This window comes from Vigna unguiculata, chromosome 1 (genome assembly GCF_037176805.1).
Source record: "Vigna unguiculata cultivar grain cowpea cultivar isolate G323 ecotype 2 chromosome 1, ASM3717680v1, whole genome shotgun sequence".
Lineage (NCBI taxonomy): Eukaryota > Viridiplantae > Streptophyta > Magnoliopsida > Fabales > Fabaceae > Vigna > Vigna unguiculata.
Window position 1 is genome coordinate 33,202,333 of NC_140792.1, and position 14,026 is coordinate 33,216,358.

The 14,026-nt window shown below is 32.4% G+C and overlaps 2 protein-coding genes across 4 annotated transcripts; one reads left to right on the top strand and one right to left on the bottom strand.

Moving 5' to 3' along the window:
• Window positions 1–857: 857 nt before the first annotated feature.
• Window positions 858–3,438, bottom strand: LOC114177752 (Mitochondrial glycoprotein family protein). The gene is made up of 3 exons (XM_028063262.2): window positions 3,214–3,438; window positions 2,711–3,042; window positions 858–1,248 (listed from the first exon to the last, which is right to left on the bottom strand). The coding sequence occupies exons 1-3, from the start codon at window positions 3,367–3,369 to the stop codon at window positions 1,050–1,052; spliced, it is 687 nt and encodes a 228-aa protein (XP_027919063.2). The 5' UTR covers window positions 3,370–3,438; the 3' UTR covers window positions 858–1,049.
• A 269-nt stretch (window positions 3,439–3,707) lies between these two features.
• LOC114181013 (tRNA-splicing endonuclease subunit) lies at window positions 3,708–11,433 on the top strand. Of its 3 annotated transcripts, none has more exons than XM_028067359.2 (5): window positions 3,708–3,844; window positions 9,349–9,483; window positions 9,592–9,723; window positions 9,880–10,266; window positions 10,912–11,433. In XM_028067359.2, exons 2-5 carry the CDS (start codon window positions 9,359–9,361, stop codon window positions 11,048–11,050), a joined length of 783 nt encoding a protein of 260 aa, XP_027923160.2. In that variant the 5' UTR covers window positions 3,708–3,844; window positions 9,349–9,358; the 3' UTR covers window positions 11,051–11,433. The 3 variants fall into 3 exon arrangements, with proteins under 3 accessions (XP_027923160.2, XP_027923235.2, XP_085527802.1); XM_028067434.2 differs by having other exon boundaries at window positions 3,708–3,812; XM_085671676.1 differs by having other exon boundaries at window positions 3,716–3,816.
• Window positions 11,434–14,026: the final 2,593 nt, after the last annotated feature.

Consider the following 14,026-nt stretch of genomic DNA (forward strand, 5'->3'; position numbering starts at 1 on the left):
TACTTTTTAATACATTACGAAAATATCTTCTGAATTGTAAAATCCAGAATTTATTAAAAAGTTGGGTAGATGGATAACTTTGATGTTTTTATTATAATTTTAATAATGGTTAATTTGGATTTTGTGGGATTGCAGAAAAAAAAAGGTGCAATAGGAAATAACCTAGTTTGTGATGTGAGAAGGTACTAAGTCCAATCCATTTAACAAAAGTTCGACAATGAAGCATTTAATGATCTTTCTCATACAATCACCGTAGAACTCACAAATTTATGAAAAACAAACACGTATTATAAAAGAATATGAAGATTAACTATTAAAATTTGAAAATAGTACTAAATTTAAGGATTGTGAAAATTTTAATTTCAAGCAATTGTGCAAGGTTTTTTCTTCTTGCAACCCCATAATTTCTTGCACACCCTATAGTTTTTAAAATAATCATTTTACCCTTTCTAAAAGTAACTTCCAAATTATCTGTTCAGAAAGTCTTTCGAAACAAGCTTTCTTAAATTTTCAAAACGAGATTTCTAGAATGGAATTTTCGAAACAGAATTTTCGCAATGGAATTTCTATGACGCATGAAATATGTTTTAGAACAAGCTTTCCAGTATAAAATTTCCAAAACAAACTTTCTAGAACTTACATCATAATACCTTTCAAATTAGGTTTTCCAGAATAAAGTTTTTAGAACAAGCTTTCTGGACACATAAAATGTGCTTCTGAAAGAACTTTCCAAAGAACACTACATGTCATAGGCCCAGAAATTCTACTTTGGCCCTATTTAGATCAATTTTGTATAAACATCTATAGAAGAAAAAAAAATGATAAAATAAATAAAGTTGACCCTGTAAACCCTAAACTCAAAAACAATTTAACCACTAAACTTGTATAGAAGTTATGTTATTCCAACTTCAAATGTTCAAGTGCATACCATTTAGAAAAGAAATTCTATATTGCAAAAAACAGTCACTTGTTTGACAACCTAATCATTATTATTATCCGAACTCTCAAAACCATTGATCAGTAAAAGTTGTCGAGTTCCAAAATTGACACTATTGCAAGCCCTCTACAGATTGCCTCAAAGACCCTTCTGTTGCTAAAAATGCTGCTTCACCTTTCTTCAACCAGTTCAAATACTGCTCTTGCTCTCTTTTGTGCAGGTAGTGGAGAAGGAAGTTGGTCAGGCTTACACCAATGCCCTTGACTATCAGGTATTCCTTGAGTGCATGTTGCAACTCACTATCCAATGTGCTTCACATGGATATAGACAAGACAATGAACAAGTATTAGTAAAAAGACCCATGCACTTTATGAATGGTTTCCTAGAATTTGAAATGATGATACTGGTATAACCAGCTTCTGGTGATGATTTGATTAAGTCATAAAAGCAACAAGGAAATGCATTTCTGCTAATCTAGCCGATTAAACTTTCCAAAAAAGCATGAAAAGAAGTTCTAAAGTTTAATATTAACATATAGTTTAAATTCTCACAGGCTTAGTTATATCAAATTACAAGCCTATGCAGTTCAGAAGATGAGTAACCAAAAAGCATACATTATCAGTTAAAATAGCTTTAATATGTTGAAAATCTAACAAAATTTTGGTAAATGAATTTTTTGCTTCCAATGCCACTTAAAAAAAGTAGTTGAAGACTGTCTTGCTTATTTGCTTCAAATTTAGCAGCAAGAACTAGAATCAAGATGAGTAACCCTGGGGAAATGTATTTCTAATATCTAATCCAACAGGACTATAGCAAGCCATCTAAAGCCATATGAATAGGTATGTCAACACTCAAGGTTCATAAAGGGTGTATGCAAGACATTAGGTAGAGAAGTCTTGGATATGAAGCCAAGATACAAAAAAGGTATAAGGATAGTTAGATTTAGGTGTATGTTTGGAAACTTATTGCTCTCAACTTTTTGCTAATCTAATATTCGCATGCTTTTACATCTTGGCATTCGAATGTTCAAAACCTCTGTTTAACATCAATCAAACTGGTTGCCAAACACACCATAAGCCATAAGAGTACATTTATTCAATGGCAATAACACTGACAGCATAAAAGAACAAGAAAAATGGAACATCAGAATGCAATGTGCGAATAAAGGCGGAGGTTGTAATAACGTTGGGAGATTCTGAATACATCAAATGATCATAACCAAGCATGTCAAATGTGTAGGCCTGGGTTAAATTTGCTGTTATAATCTATGAAGTAAATAGACACTTTAGTCTCTGAAGTTGCTGAACATCGTCTTACATTAGTCTCTTGAAAAACAAATTCTCAAAAGGTTCCCCAAAGCTGCAATTTTTCAGATACAATTAGTGCTACATATGTGACTTAAGTGATAATATTAACATATATTCAAGAATAAAGAAAGACAGAACTAGTTAAATCTGGGGACTTAGATGAAAAGAATTATACTCCCGGGGATTTTGGGCATTTTGTTAAATCTAAAAGGACTAAAATGACAATTTTACGGGTTGAATTTGTCATTTGCTCTAATCTATATGACAATTTTACGGGTTGAATTTGTCATTTGCTCTAATCTATAACACAAATCCTATCTTTGTTCATTGAAGCAAATCAACAGCACTGAATGTATCCACCACAAAATAGTAAACCCAATACAAATCAACTTCCACTCAAACAGAAAAACCAAAATGTTTTCACATAGATAATAATTATAAGGAACAATGACCAGTATCAGCTTACCTGAATAAGGGGCCTCTGTAATTGGAAGGCTTGAGAAATGCAGGTGATCTGAGATAATAAGCATTATAAATGTCAAAATCAGAGCCCTTATCGGTTTCTTCATGAACTCCACAGTCAAATTGCAAAATGGAGCTCAATGTCGGTTTTTTCACGCACACTTTCATAAAAGCATCTCTTGGAAAAACAGTGTCTTTGTCGTAGTTCGGAGGCCCCAGAATAGCAGAAACTGCAACTTCCTCACCAGAATCGAATTTCCTTCGCAAAACAACATCTTTGGAACTGAGTGAGTCCGATTCCATCACAAAGTCCCCTAACGAACCAGTTTCAGCATTCTGCACCCATGGAAATGCAAGAGTAACTCAAAAGACCCATTTTTGCTTTTTAACTGTCATGGGTGTAGCGATTCAAGATATAGAGTGTTTTGAAGTGAAATGCGCATGTTCTTACGAAGGAACAAATGATGAAAGCACATGACATGGAAGGAAAAGAAGGAGCGAGAGAACCTGAAATTGATTAGAAGAAAGCTCGAACTGAATCTCCGATTTGAAGCACTTAAGCAATTCGAGGTCTTGAATATGTTTCTGTGGGTTGTCGCACAGATGACGAAGATGTGCGACACTCTGCTTCACCTTTCTAACCCTTCCCAACAGTATCATCATTTTCCCCACCACACCTTGTGCTACTCCAAGGTGTTGTCTCGTTTACGTTTCAAACGTTCTTCTTAACCTCTGGTACAACAAATCTCTCCTAATTACACTGTTTGTAAACTTGTTTTTTTTTTTTTTTTATGGAAAAAAAGTAAATTTATTTATTTTTTTACTTTGAAAACGGAAAATTTAACGGGGTAAATTTTTTTTATGAATTTAAAATTTCCTAAAATAAATCAAGCTGTTTAAACATGTATATATATTTTTTTAATTTTTGAATGTTTAGAGGCATTTTAAATAATCAAAATACTGAAATTTTGAAATTATTTTTTTCTCAAACCATTATTCTATTATTCTATTGCTTGAACTTGCTCTTTCTCTCATTTGAACCATGGTCGTTCACTCACTCGACGTTCTCTCTTTACTTTCTCTCACAGTCTGTTCTCTCTCTCAGAGTAGGTCGTCTCTCAACAGTGATCCATACCTGGTTCATTTCTTATCTTTGTGATCATCCTGGTTTACTATTCTGTGTGTCGTTCTTTAGTTGGTTTTATGGTTTCACTGATTTCATGGATCTAGGGTTTCATTCTTGTCATTTCATCATTTCTTCGAATTGGAATTTCGCTTTGATTCTGTTAGATTTTTTGTTGTTATGCTAGCAATTACGCATCACCCTTTAAACCTATCATACCATTCATGTTGTTATGTCAATCTTACTTCTTTAATAATATATAAAGGAATAGGTATTGACTCTTTGAATTTGATAATTAAGTTATATAAATTATTAGTTTAATTCATACAATAAATATCCATCAATCAAGTATGTGCTACTAATGATATATCAGTAGCGAAAGGTGTGGAGCGGTAAGTACCTACATCATAGTTGCTGAAACTTATGTTATATTATTGCTTTAGTGGCCACTGTTTATGCTTCAGCTACTGTTGTTTTGTAACTGTTCAATTTTAAAATTGTATTGCTGCATTGCTTGCTCAAGTTTGACACGGGAAAGTAACTTACATGCTCCTTTAATATCATTTGTTATGTGAGAAGAAAATAAAACCTTTTCAAATTCACTTTCTTCTGCAAACTTCAGTTTCAGAAATCAAAATGGATTTGATAAAATAGATGCTCTTCTCAAACTTGTGCAATTAAGCATGTCTTAACTTGTGTAATTAAGCATGTCTTAACTTGTTTAGACATACAAGTTAAAAGTTGTGTTGTGAGATTTTCTACTAGAAATATAGAATTTTTTTTTTCTTTTTTTTTTCAGTAGTGAAGCTCTGAAAAGCTCTTCTAACTTTGTACACAAAAAAGACTCTATATCATTTTTACTTGAAAATGAAAAGCAGGCAGGTAGAACACTGCTACCTGAGAAGCGTGCCTTTCTCTTCTCTCTTTTAGTTTTTTACATTTCTCTTATACAATAGCAAAGGAAAAATGGAGGTTATAATATCCTAATATTCTTTAGTTTAAACATTCTGAATATTATTATAAAATGGATTTCAAGTTTATCACAACCTCATAAAATCAACTTCGAAGATGATGTTTGCACTTGTATATTTTATTTGAGTCATACTTCTAGACTGTGAGATCTTCAACAAATATTTGTTATGCTTTCTACTTGATTCCTTTTTATGTGGTCTGTCCAAGACAATTATAGAGCGAGTATTTATTTTTTAAAAGGGTTATTAACTTATCTGGCAGGTTGGTTATAGGGCCTACTACTTACTAACAGAAGGATCCAATAAAATTATTAAAAACATTAAGTGAAAATAAAGGAAATATCTATTTGTGGTACTTTAAATTGGTTGAGAAAAATACAAATTCTAAAGATTAAATAATATTAGTTACGACTTGGAGATAACAAAAGAACTAACTAGAGCTTATAAAATATTCCTCACTCTATGAACAGAGGGACTAAATTCTAAATGCTCTAGCTAGAAACCCTAAGAATCATATTGAGGTACTTTTGCCCAAAAAATTTGGCACCCGCCATAGGATTGTAAAATCATTTTTGACACCTTTTTATTGTTCTCCTTCTCTTGCGGTGAGGGTTTTAGTTTAGCTCCTTCTCTTGCCTGCATCTTATGGTTTTTGTATCTATGGCTTATGTCTTCTTCAATTTATCCATGTTTTTCTGTTGTTCCATATGAATTCCATGTTCTTTTTAATTATTTATTTATTTTGAGTATTTTGTTATAATTGGTAAGATATTTTCAAAAAAGGATTTTTTTTAGTTTGCTTTTGTACATTTGAAATATCTAGATTTGATTTGATTTTGTGGATTTGTGTGCTTGTTATGTTCAAATCCCTGGATCCAGATTTGGTTAAAGTTTTGTTTTCGGTTTTACATTTTTCTTATTCCTTATAAACCTATCTATAAACTTTTCTTTAAAAAAAAAAGGACTTGATACAGTTTAATAAGGATTTTTCTTAGAATTAGAATTAGAGTATAACTTTGATAAATTATTTAAGTGAAATATGTATATAATAACCATTTTACTCTTTTTCATATATTTTGAGTTATATAAATGCATGTTATTTGGATTTCTGGCTTTTATTTTGTAGCCATATTCAAAAGTTTAAATCCATTTTGCAAGTTTCGATCATCAATGTAAATCCAACTTCAATCTATTAGCTTGCTTGCTAAGTGGCCTGACAGACCTGAAGATATGTAACATGTTGGTTATAGGATCTGCTAATTACTAACAAAAGATTCAATAAAACTATTAAGAATTTTAGGCAAAAATCAAGGAAATATCTATTTGTTGAACCGAAAATCGGTTAAAAGAAATTCAAATTCTAAAGATTAAATAATTGTTGAGAGTCTCACATCGACTAGAGATAAAACCCATTTAGAATATATAAGTGGACGCAAATCTCACTTTAGAAGCCGGTTTTGTGGAGTTGAGTTAGGCTAAAAATATACTTTTTTACATGATATTAGAGTCATTGTTAGAATCTATTCTAGCGAGATTTGTTGTTTGTTGGACATATTGTTCCATCCGCTATCAGACCACTCATTAATGTTTAGTCTCACGCTCGAGATGTATATACCTTGGCATGACGGGAGTGTTGGAAGTTCCACATCGACTAGAGATAAGGCCAATTTAGAGTATATAAGTGGGTGGAAATCTCACTTTACGAGCCAGTTTTGTGGGGTTGAGGTAGGCTTAAAGTCCACTTCTTAACAATATTATCAGTTAAGATTTAGGGATAATGAAACAACTAACTATGGCTTATAAAATACACCTCCCATTATGAACAAGGGGACTAAATTATGAATGCTCTAGCTATAAACCTTAAGAATCATACTAGGTATTTTTGGATGTAAAAATGATCATATGGACTTTGTTTGAAATTTAATTGTGCAAACCCTCTTAGTTTTTATGGGCTATTTGTTTATGTATTGCTGTAAATTAGTAATAAGTTCTCATCTTAAATATCCTATATTGAAATAGTCGGCATCGTAATGAGATGTGGAGATGGTGTTTATCTCTAAACTTATTGAGGCAAAGTTATAGCCTTTCGTTGAGGTAGTTAAAACATGACAATACTTCTTAAATATCAATATTTTTCTTCATTATAATTGAAATATAGTAGGGTTTTAGATCGGAATAGTCGTTGTTGGCCAGCAGAATGTGTTATCATTTATGTGTCATCACTTTTCACTTTTTTCACTTATGGCTTTAGATATTCTTTTCACTCCATAAATATCTTGGGCTACCTTCTATTCATTTGAAACTTCCAACCAAGTTTTCATATCTTTTAAGAGAAAATGTAAGAGCTGCTTTGTTACTGATAATGAAAATTGAATATTGATAAGTTTCTTAGAGTTTTCATTTTAAAATTTACATTATATTTGTTGGAAGTCATACATCGATTAGAGATAAGGCCAATTTAGAGTATATAAGTGGGTGCAAACCTCTCCTTACAAGCTAGTTTTATGGGGCTGAGTTAGGCCTAAAGTTCACTTCTAAACATGGTATCAAAGCTATTGTTAGAGCCTATCCTAGAGAAAGTTGTGTTTGTTGCTATCAGACCGCTATCGGACAACTCATTAATGTCAAGTCTCACGCTCGAGATGTATATACCTCGGTGTAAGGGGTGTGTTCGAAGTCCCATATCGATTAGAGATAAGACCAATTTTAAAGTATAAGTGAGTGCAAACTTCACTTTACAAATCGATTTTGTGGGGTTGATTTAGATTTAAAATTTACTTCTTAGAAGCCGATCTTATGTTGTAAGCAATGTTGTCAAAATTGTGAGTAAACTTCCGAACTTCCTCCAACCTATGAGCTTATGTGGATGCCAGGTCTAGGAGGTGCAAATTGGGATCACAATGTTTCTCGCTGAATCAAGGGATCATGTGGCTGTAGATTCTTTCGTCTTAAGAAGCTAGGGTTCGACAACCCATTTGCTCACAATTACGTGAACCAACCTGACCCCAAAAGCAAAGCCCAATTCTATGTGTCATCTAACCCTTTTGTTCTGGTAGGGTTCCATACTCACATGACAGTGCATACATCTCTTGACGTTGATGCTACTGCTGTTGCTGCTGTTGCTAGTGTCACCATTGTTAGCATCATGACACACATGATCATTTTCGGTGGTGCTGCCTTCACAGTTGCAGGGCTCACTCTACTGTTCTGCTCTCTGCTTCTTTTGCTGTTTTCCTCACCATCTTTCCCTCAAATTCTATAGAGAACAGAGGACCTATTTTTAGTTGTGAATTGAATCTTAGTACTTAGGACTTCTTATCAGTTACTTTTATCATCTGTATTATCTTGAATGCATGCACGGGTCTATGAATATAATTTTTCATATATTCATAACTCTTGCTAGTGGAGTTTTTCCCCTTTCCAATCCTTGAGTTTGACGACATTCGTTGTGGGCTATTGATATAAAAATATAATGAGGAAGGGGTACTATTGATTTCAGTGCCTAGAGTATTATGTAATTAATTGATTTTGTTTAGTTTTGTACTTGTGTATGTGCCCACATCTGAGAGAAAAAATGGTGGCAAGAAAAGGAAGATATAATATGAAGTAACTCTTTATCTCTCTATTTCACTGTGAAACTGAGGTATTTTAATAAATAGGCCTACAATTAGAATTTAAAATAGATATCATAACCATAAAATCCAAAATGAATTGGAAATTTGTTAGTTATTTGCTTTTTCTCTTGCTTTCGGTGTCTTTTGAACACGTGGGGTTAGGGGGTGTAGGGTGTAGGGGTTAAGGGGTGTAAGGGTAGGAGGGTTTGAGGGGGGTTTAAGGAGGGTAGGAAGGAGGGTTTAAGGGGGGTTTAAGGGGGTTTTAGGGTTTAAGGAGGGTTTAAGGAGGGTTTAAGGAGGGTTTAAGGAGGGTTTAAGGGTGGTTTAAGGAGGGTTTAAGGAGGGTTTAAGGGGGGTTTAAGGAGGGTTTAAGGGGGGTTTAAGGGGGGTTTAAGGAGGGTTTAAGGGGGGTTTAAAGGGGGTTTAAGGAGGGTTTAAGGAGGGTTTAAGGGGGGTTTAAGGGGGGTTTAAGGAGGGTTTAAGGGGGGTTTAAGGGGGGTTTAAGGAGGGTTTAAGGAGGGTTTAAGGGGGGTTTAAGGAGGGTTTAAGGGGGGTTTAAGGAGGGTTTAAGGAGGGTTTAAGGGGGGTTTAAGGAGGGTTTAAGGAGGGTTTAAGGAGGGTTTAAAGGGGGTTTAAGGAGGGTTTAAGGAGGGTTTAAGAAGGGTTTAAGGAGGGTTTAAGAAGGGTTTAAAGGGGGTTTAAGGAGGGTTTAAGGAGGGTTTAAGAAGGGTTTAAGAAGGGTTTAAGGAGGGTTTAAGAAGTGTTTAAGGGTTTTAGGGGGTTTCTGTAGATGAATATTTTCAAGGGCGCAAGCAACTTTATTTATTTTTGTGCCATGTCATTATTGTATAATGATATATGATTTAGTGATTATTTTAACATTGCTGCCAACAATCCTAAGAACAGAGCAATTGGTTTATATTTCAAATTACAGCTTGTGAACTATGGAAGACAAGACATGGGGATGTTCTTCAAGTGAAGATAGTGATGATGAGGTCTACTTGCAAAATGCAAGTGATGAAGAGGAGCTTGGCTTTTCATCTGTTTCTATACCCAAGTTGCAGTTCAGGTCAAAGATCTTTACATTGTAAATTAGTATGACGAACTAGTAATATATCTGTTTCCCCTTGCTCAAGTGTGATTTTCAAAGTTAAGTTTTTTTCATTTCATTTACTAGGAACGTGAAATCCAAAAGCTGTTGGAATGAAGAAATGGGAATGGGAGAAGTCATTGAGAAAAATGGCAAAATGTGGATAACAACTGGAATAGTTCGTAGTGGCAAGATTTATTCTTCAATTGAAGAGACTTTGTAGGTGATTTGCCTTCTTTTTGTACATTGATGACATTCAAAGTAGGGAAGAGTTACATAGTATATATTGTACTTGTTTGCATGAGAAAAAAATGTATATATTGAAATTGTGAGCTGTGTTCAAAATTCCTGCTTATGTAAAGGCTGATATGGCAGGTATCTTATGGAACTTGGAGCCTTACAGCTATTAGAAAATAGTGGTAGAAGCATATCTCTCGCAGAAATGTATGAAAAGGTTGCTGGAGGGAAGAGTGGATGTTGTTGGGAGTTGTTTGAGGTTTACAGGCACCTCAAGTCTCTCGGTTACATAATTGGGCGGCATGGTGTTCTTTGGAGTTTGAAGAGTATTAAAAGTTCCCATAGACCTGCTGCTCTTGAAATCACAGAAGAACGCAAAGAACTAGTAGACATGGGTTCTGTCCAAAGATTATTGTCTGAGTTGCGAGTTAATGATTTGAGGCCAGATTTTGATGTTTATCTTCCGAACAGCCGATTTAGAAAGTCATCCCCTGGTGATCCAATTTTTTCACTGTACTTATCTAGGTAATAACCATGTATAATGCATCAGTATTTTAGATTCAGAAATTTAATTGTTAAGTGATCTTTCTATTGTTTATAAATGGACTAATTGAGAACGTGACTAAGGAATTCAAGCATATCATGACCTAAATTTTTGCTTTCCTCCATTGTATCGGTGGAATTAATACTGGCTCAAACATGCTGCTTCATTTTGTGTCATGTGTGTGGTAAGGTCGGGGTTGTAAGGTGCAGGTGGAAGGTAATGTGGCCATGTTATTTCTCACAGTAAAACACTAGGAATTGATAAAGACATTGCCGCAGTGTGTTCTCTTATAGGATTTAAAGGTGACCATAGGAAAATGCAATTTAATATCGAAAGATATTTGTTGTCTGATAAATACACTTCAATACATCCATGAGAAGCTGATGGCCATCTGAAACTTGGATGAATAGTTCTAATTCCCGGGGAACAAGTGTGAGTGAGCAAGTAACTGTTGTAGATATTTACCAATTATAGTTATTTATTTTTTAAAAAATGGAACCTGGAAATGATCGACATTGATTATTTTTTCCCTTGCTAATTAATAGCTAAGCAAATTTGTCCTTAGTTTTGATTTCTTTTTTATTACCTGTTGATGAAAATCTATTTAATCATGTATCTTCTGTTAGGGGTCATCCACCATCTAGAACAGAGATTGAAGCCCTTGAGAAGCAATGTGATGGCATTCCTTTGAAAATCTGCCTGGTCACAGAGGGAAGGGTCAGTTTCTTTTCCTTTGACAAGGTGGATCTTCCTGTTCTACCCTGAAGTTCTGGTACCAAACCAACGCTTCTACTCTGGGCGGAAGGCAAGGAAACTAAGGGGTGTAATAAGAGAATGGGTTTTTTGTAAAGTTGTACCTTATAGGATCCAATGTAGAATGGGCTTAGTGAGCACAACTAATACCTGACTCTAGTCAAACTGATCATGCTTCTGCAGTGAGAGCGTGCTATTGTTGACCATAGCAAGAATCTAAAGGCATGGGCTTTAGCAATACACGCATCTATTTACATTAGGCTATAGAGGACAAGACAAGTTCTCTGTTGGATAGATGATGTAAAATTACAAGAGGACTTGTGAGTAGACTATGAAATAGGATATTGTATACATTCAATTGATTATCATAATTTCAATTTTGAACTTGTAGAAAATTTTATCTGCTGGCCGCAGTGGTTTTTGAATATTTGAAATCCATATGTTATGTACACATTGTTAGAGAAATCCCTATGGTTGCGGCATGCGGTGTTGAGGATGGTGGTGCTCTCTGCTGACAATTGATATCACTTATCCGTAACCACGTTGGACACTCTTGTCTGTTTATGCCCCCAAATGTGTTCTTATATTATATTTCATTGATGGTGATTTTTCAAGATCAGTGGGCTTTCGAAGAAATCTGTGGTTATCTTCTTGGAAGGTGAGGTATTCCACCAATGTGAAAAGTTGAGAAGTATGAAAGTTCATGAATGTACTACACTTTATTTGTGGATGGATTCATTTGTGAATGTTGTTTATGGTTTCGTTTCATGTACACGTATTAAAAGGTTTTGTGATATCAGTATAATTTAAAAAAAGAAGTTGCATGCGGATGGCAACTAAATTCTGCTGATCTTTGTAATCATTTTCAAATAGTTGGGTTCTTGAAAGTTGTAGATAAGATAAGGATGATAGAGCATATTGAGTTCGATGAGCTGATCCGTCAAGAATTTGATGGAAAAGATTAGTATCTTCAATTCGTTTTATCCATCCGCTTTTTCTTTGGGTTCAAATAAAAATTTATTTTAAAGAATTGAAAATTTATATAATCTTATTTAAAAGTACAAATATATTATAACATTTTCATTTAATTATGAATAATTAAAAATTGTTATAATTATTCTTGTAAAATTTATTTAATTTGAAACATTAATTATTCAGTAGGAGAAACTTAGTCAGACAGAAAACTGAATATGATATTTGAAAAAGTAGGGATGATTTTGTGTAAACGAATTTGAGTGGATATAAGTGAGGGAATTTGAATATTTTTTTAAAAAATTTAGAAATTAAAGTGAGTAAATTAGAAAATAAATCTTATAAAAATTTGTGAATGGTTTGATTGAAACATGATAAATAAAAAGAAAATTTTTAATAAATTTAAATTTAAATTACTATTTTGTCCTTATAATAGAGTTAATATATTATTATTATTATTTATAAGTATTATTATTATTAATTAATATTATCATTATTATTAATTATTATATTTTTTTATTATTAATTATTATATATTATTAATCATCATCATTATTATTATTATTATTATTATTATTATTATTATTATTATTATTATTATTATATATATATATATATATATTATTTTATTTAATAAGGACACGACTGTAAAATTTTTATTTATCTTCTCAAATATTCTCTATACTGAAAATATGAGTTTTGTATGAAAACTTTTAAATTCATAGTTGCAAATACATGTATATCTTCTAAAAGGAACATGAAATCTTCCCAAATCATCTCATGCGAACACATTAATAGTGACGGAATTTGGACAAAAATTTAAGGAGAGTCAAGTTATATTTTTTATTCATAATATTTTTTCTAATTAAAAAAAAAAACATTTTTTCTACTCAAAACAAACACATATGATAGTAGAATCTAACAAAATATGACAATAATATATATGAAAGTTAAACATAAAATTAACATCAACAATAATATATTAAAAAAAGAAAAAATTACCTTTTAGTTAGAGTGATGCTCTATACTCTTTCAATGACTTAAAATCTTCAATGATTGAATCATAACTAAAGCACTCAAGCTTGTTGCATTATTCCTTTCAATATAGATTATCATGCTACTTGTTACAAAATAAGCCTCTATCTTATTTCGCAATGTATTCTTGATTATTTTAATTGCAGAAAAATATTTTTCAATTAAAGTTATAGAAACCAAAAGAGTCATGATATGGCACTTTCCCAAATCGCATTCTAAAGAATTTTCAAATTCATACATTATATGTAACTCTAGAAACTTCAGAGTGTTATTTTTCATTTTCTTCACTTCTTAAATTCTCATGAACTTTTTGAAGTTTAGTTGACGTAGATACATTTTTTTCATTTTCATCACAAGTCTTCCTTTTGAAAAAAGAATCATTTTTTTACTCTTTATCATAATTTTTCTAATATGAATTTGTCACCTCTCACCTATTTAGGAAAAGAAAAAATTATGAATACCCCAGACTAAATCTCAAAACCAAACCTCAATATTTTAATAAAATTAACAACTTCTAAATGATTATCATCCTTTATCTTAAAGTGGATTTCTAATATTGTTTTTCTCTTACATTCAAAGCCTAAAATAATTCCATTTACACAAAAAAAAGTTCGATCAATATTTAGATCATGATTTTATTATCTGTATCAAATAAAGATATGCATATACGGTAGAAAAGCCCCATAAAAAAAGAAAACATATTGCTTCTAATAAAAAAAGGGTAAAAAATAAACATACTCAAAAGAAAAAATTGTTCAATCCAAAATGTTCCTTAACTCCTTAATTTTACCTTAATGCAATTTGATTTTGAAAATGATGAGAGATTGAGAGTGAAAATTGAGATAATAAGAAAAGATGTAAAATAAATGTATGGAAAAGAGAGAAACCAAATAAAGAAGAACAAAAAATAACAGAAAAAAAAAAAACATAATTTTCAAATTCTAAATGAACTTTTCTACACTAAATTAATATAAATAATAA

Coding starts and splice junctions, on each gene's coding strand:
- LOC114181013 (XM_028067359.2), top strand. CDS start 9,359: ATGGAAGACAAGACATGGGGATGTTCTTCAAGTGAAGATAGTGATGAT. Junction 9,724..9,879: donor TCTTCAATTGAAGAGACTTT/GTAGGTGATTTG, acceptor CTGATATGGCAG/GTATCTTATGGAACTTGGAG. Junction 10,267..10,911: donor TTTTCACTGTACTTATCTAG/GTAATAACCATG, acceptor ATCTTCTGTTAG/GGGTCATCCACCATCTAGAA.
- LOC114177752 (XM_028063262.2), bottom strand. CDS start 3,369: ATGATGATACTGTTGGGAAGGGTTAGAAAGGTGAAGCAGAGTGTCGCA. Junction 3,043..3,213: donor TTTCTTCTAATCAATTTCAG/GTTCTCTCGCTC, acceptor CCATGGGTGCAG/AATGCTGAAACTGGTTCGTT. Junction 1,249..2,710: donor TACAGAGGCCCCTTATTCAG/GTAAGCTGATAC, acceptor ATCCATGTGAAG/CACATTGGATAGTGAGTTGC.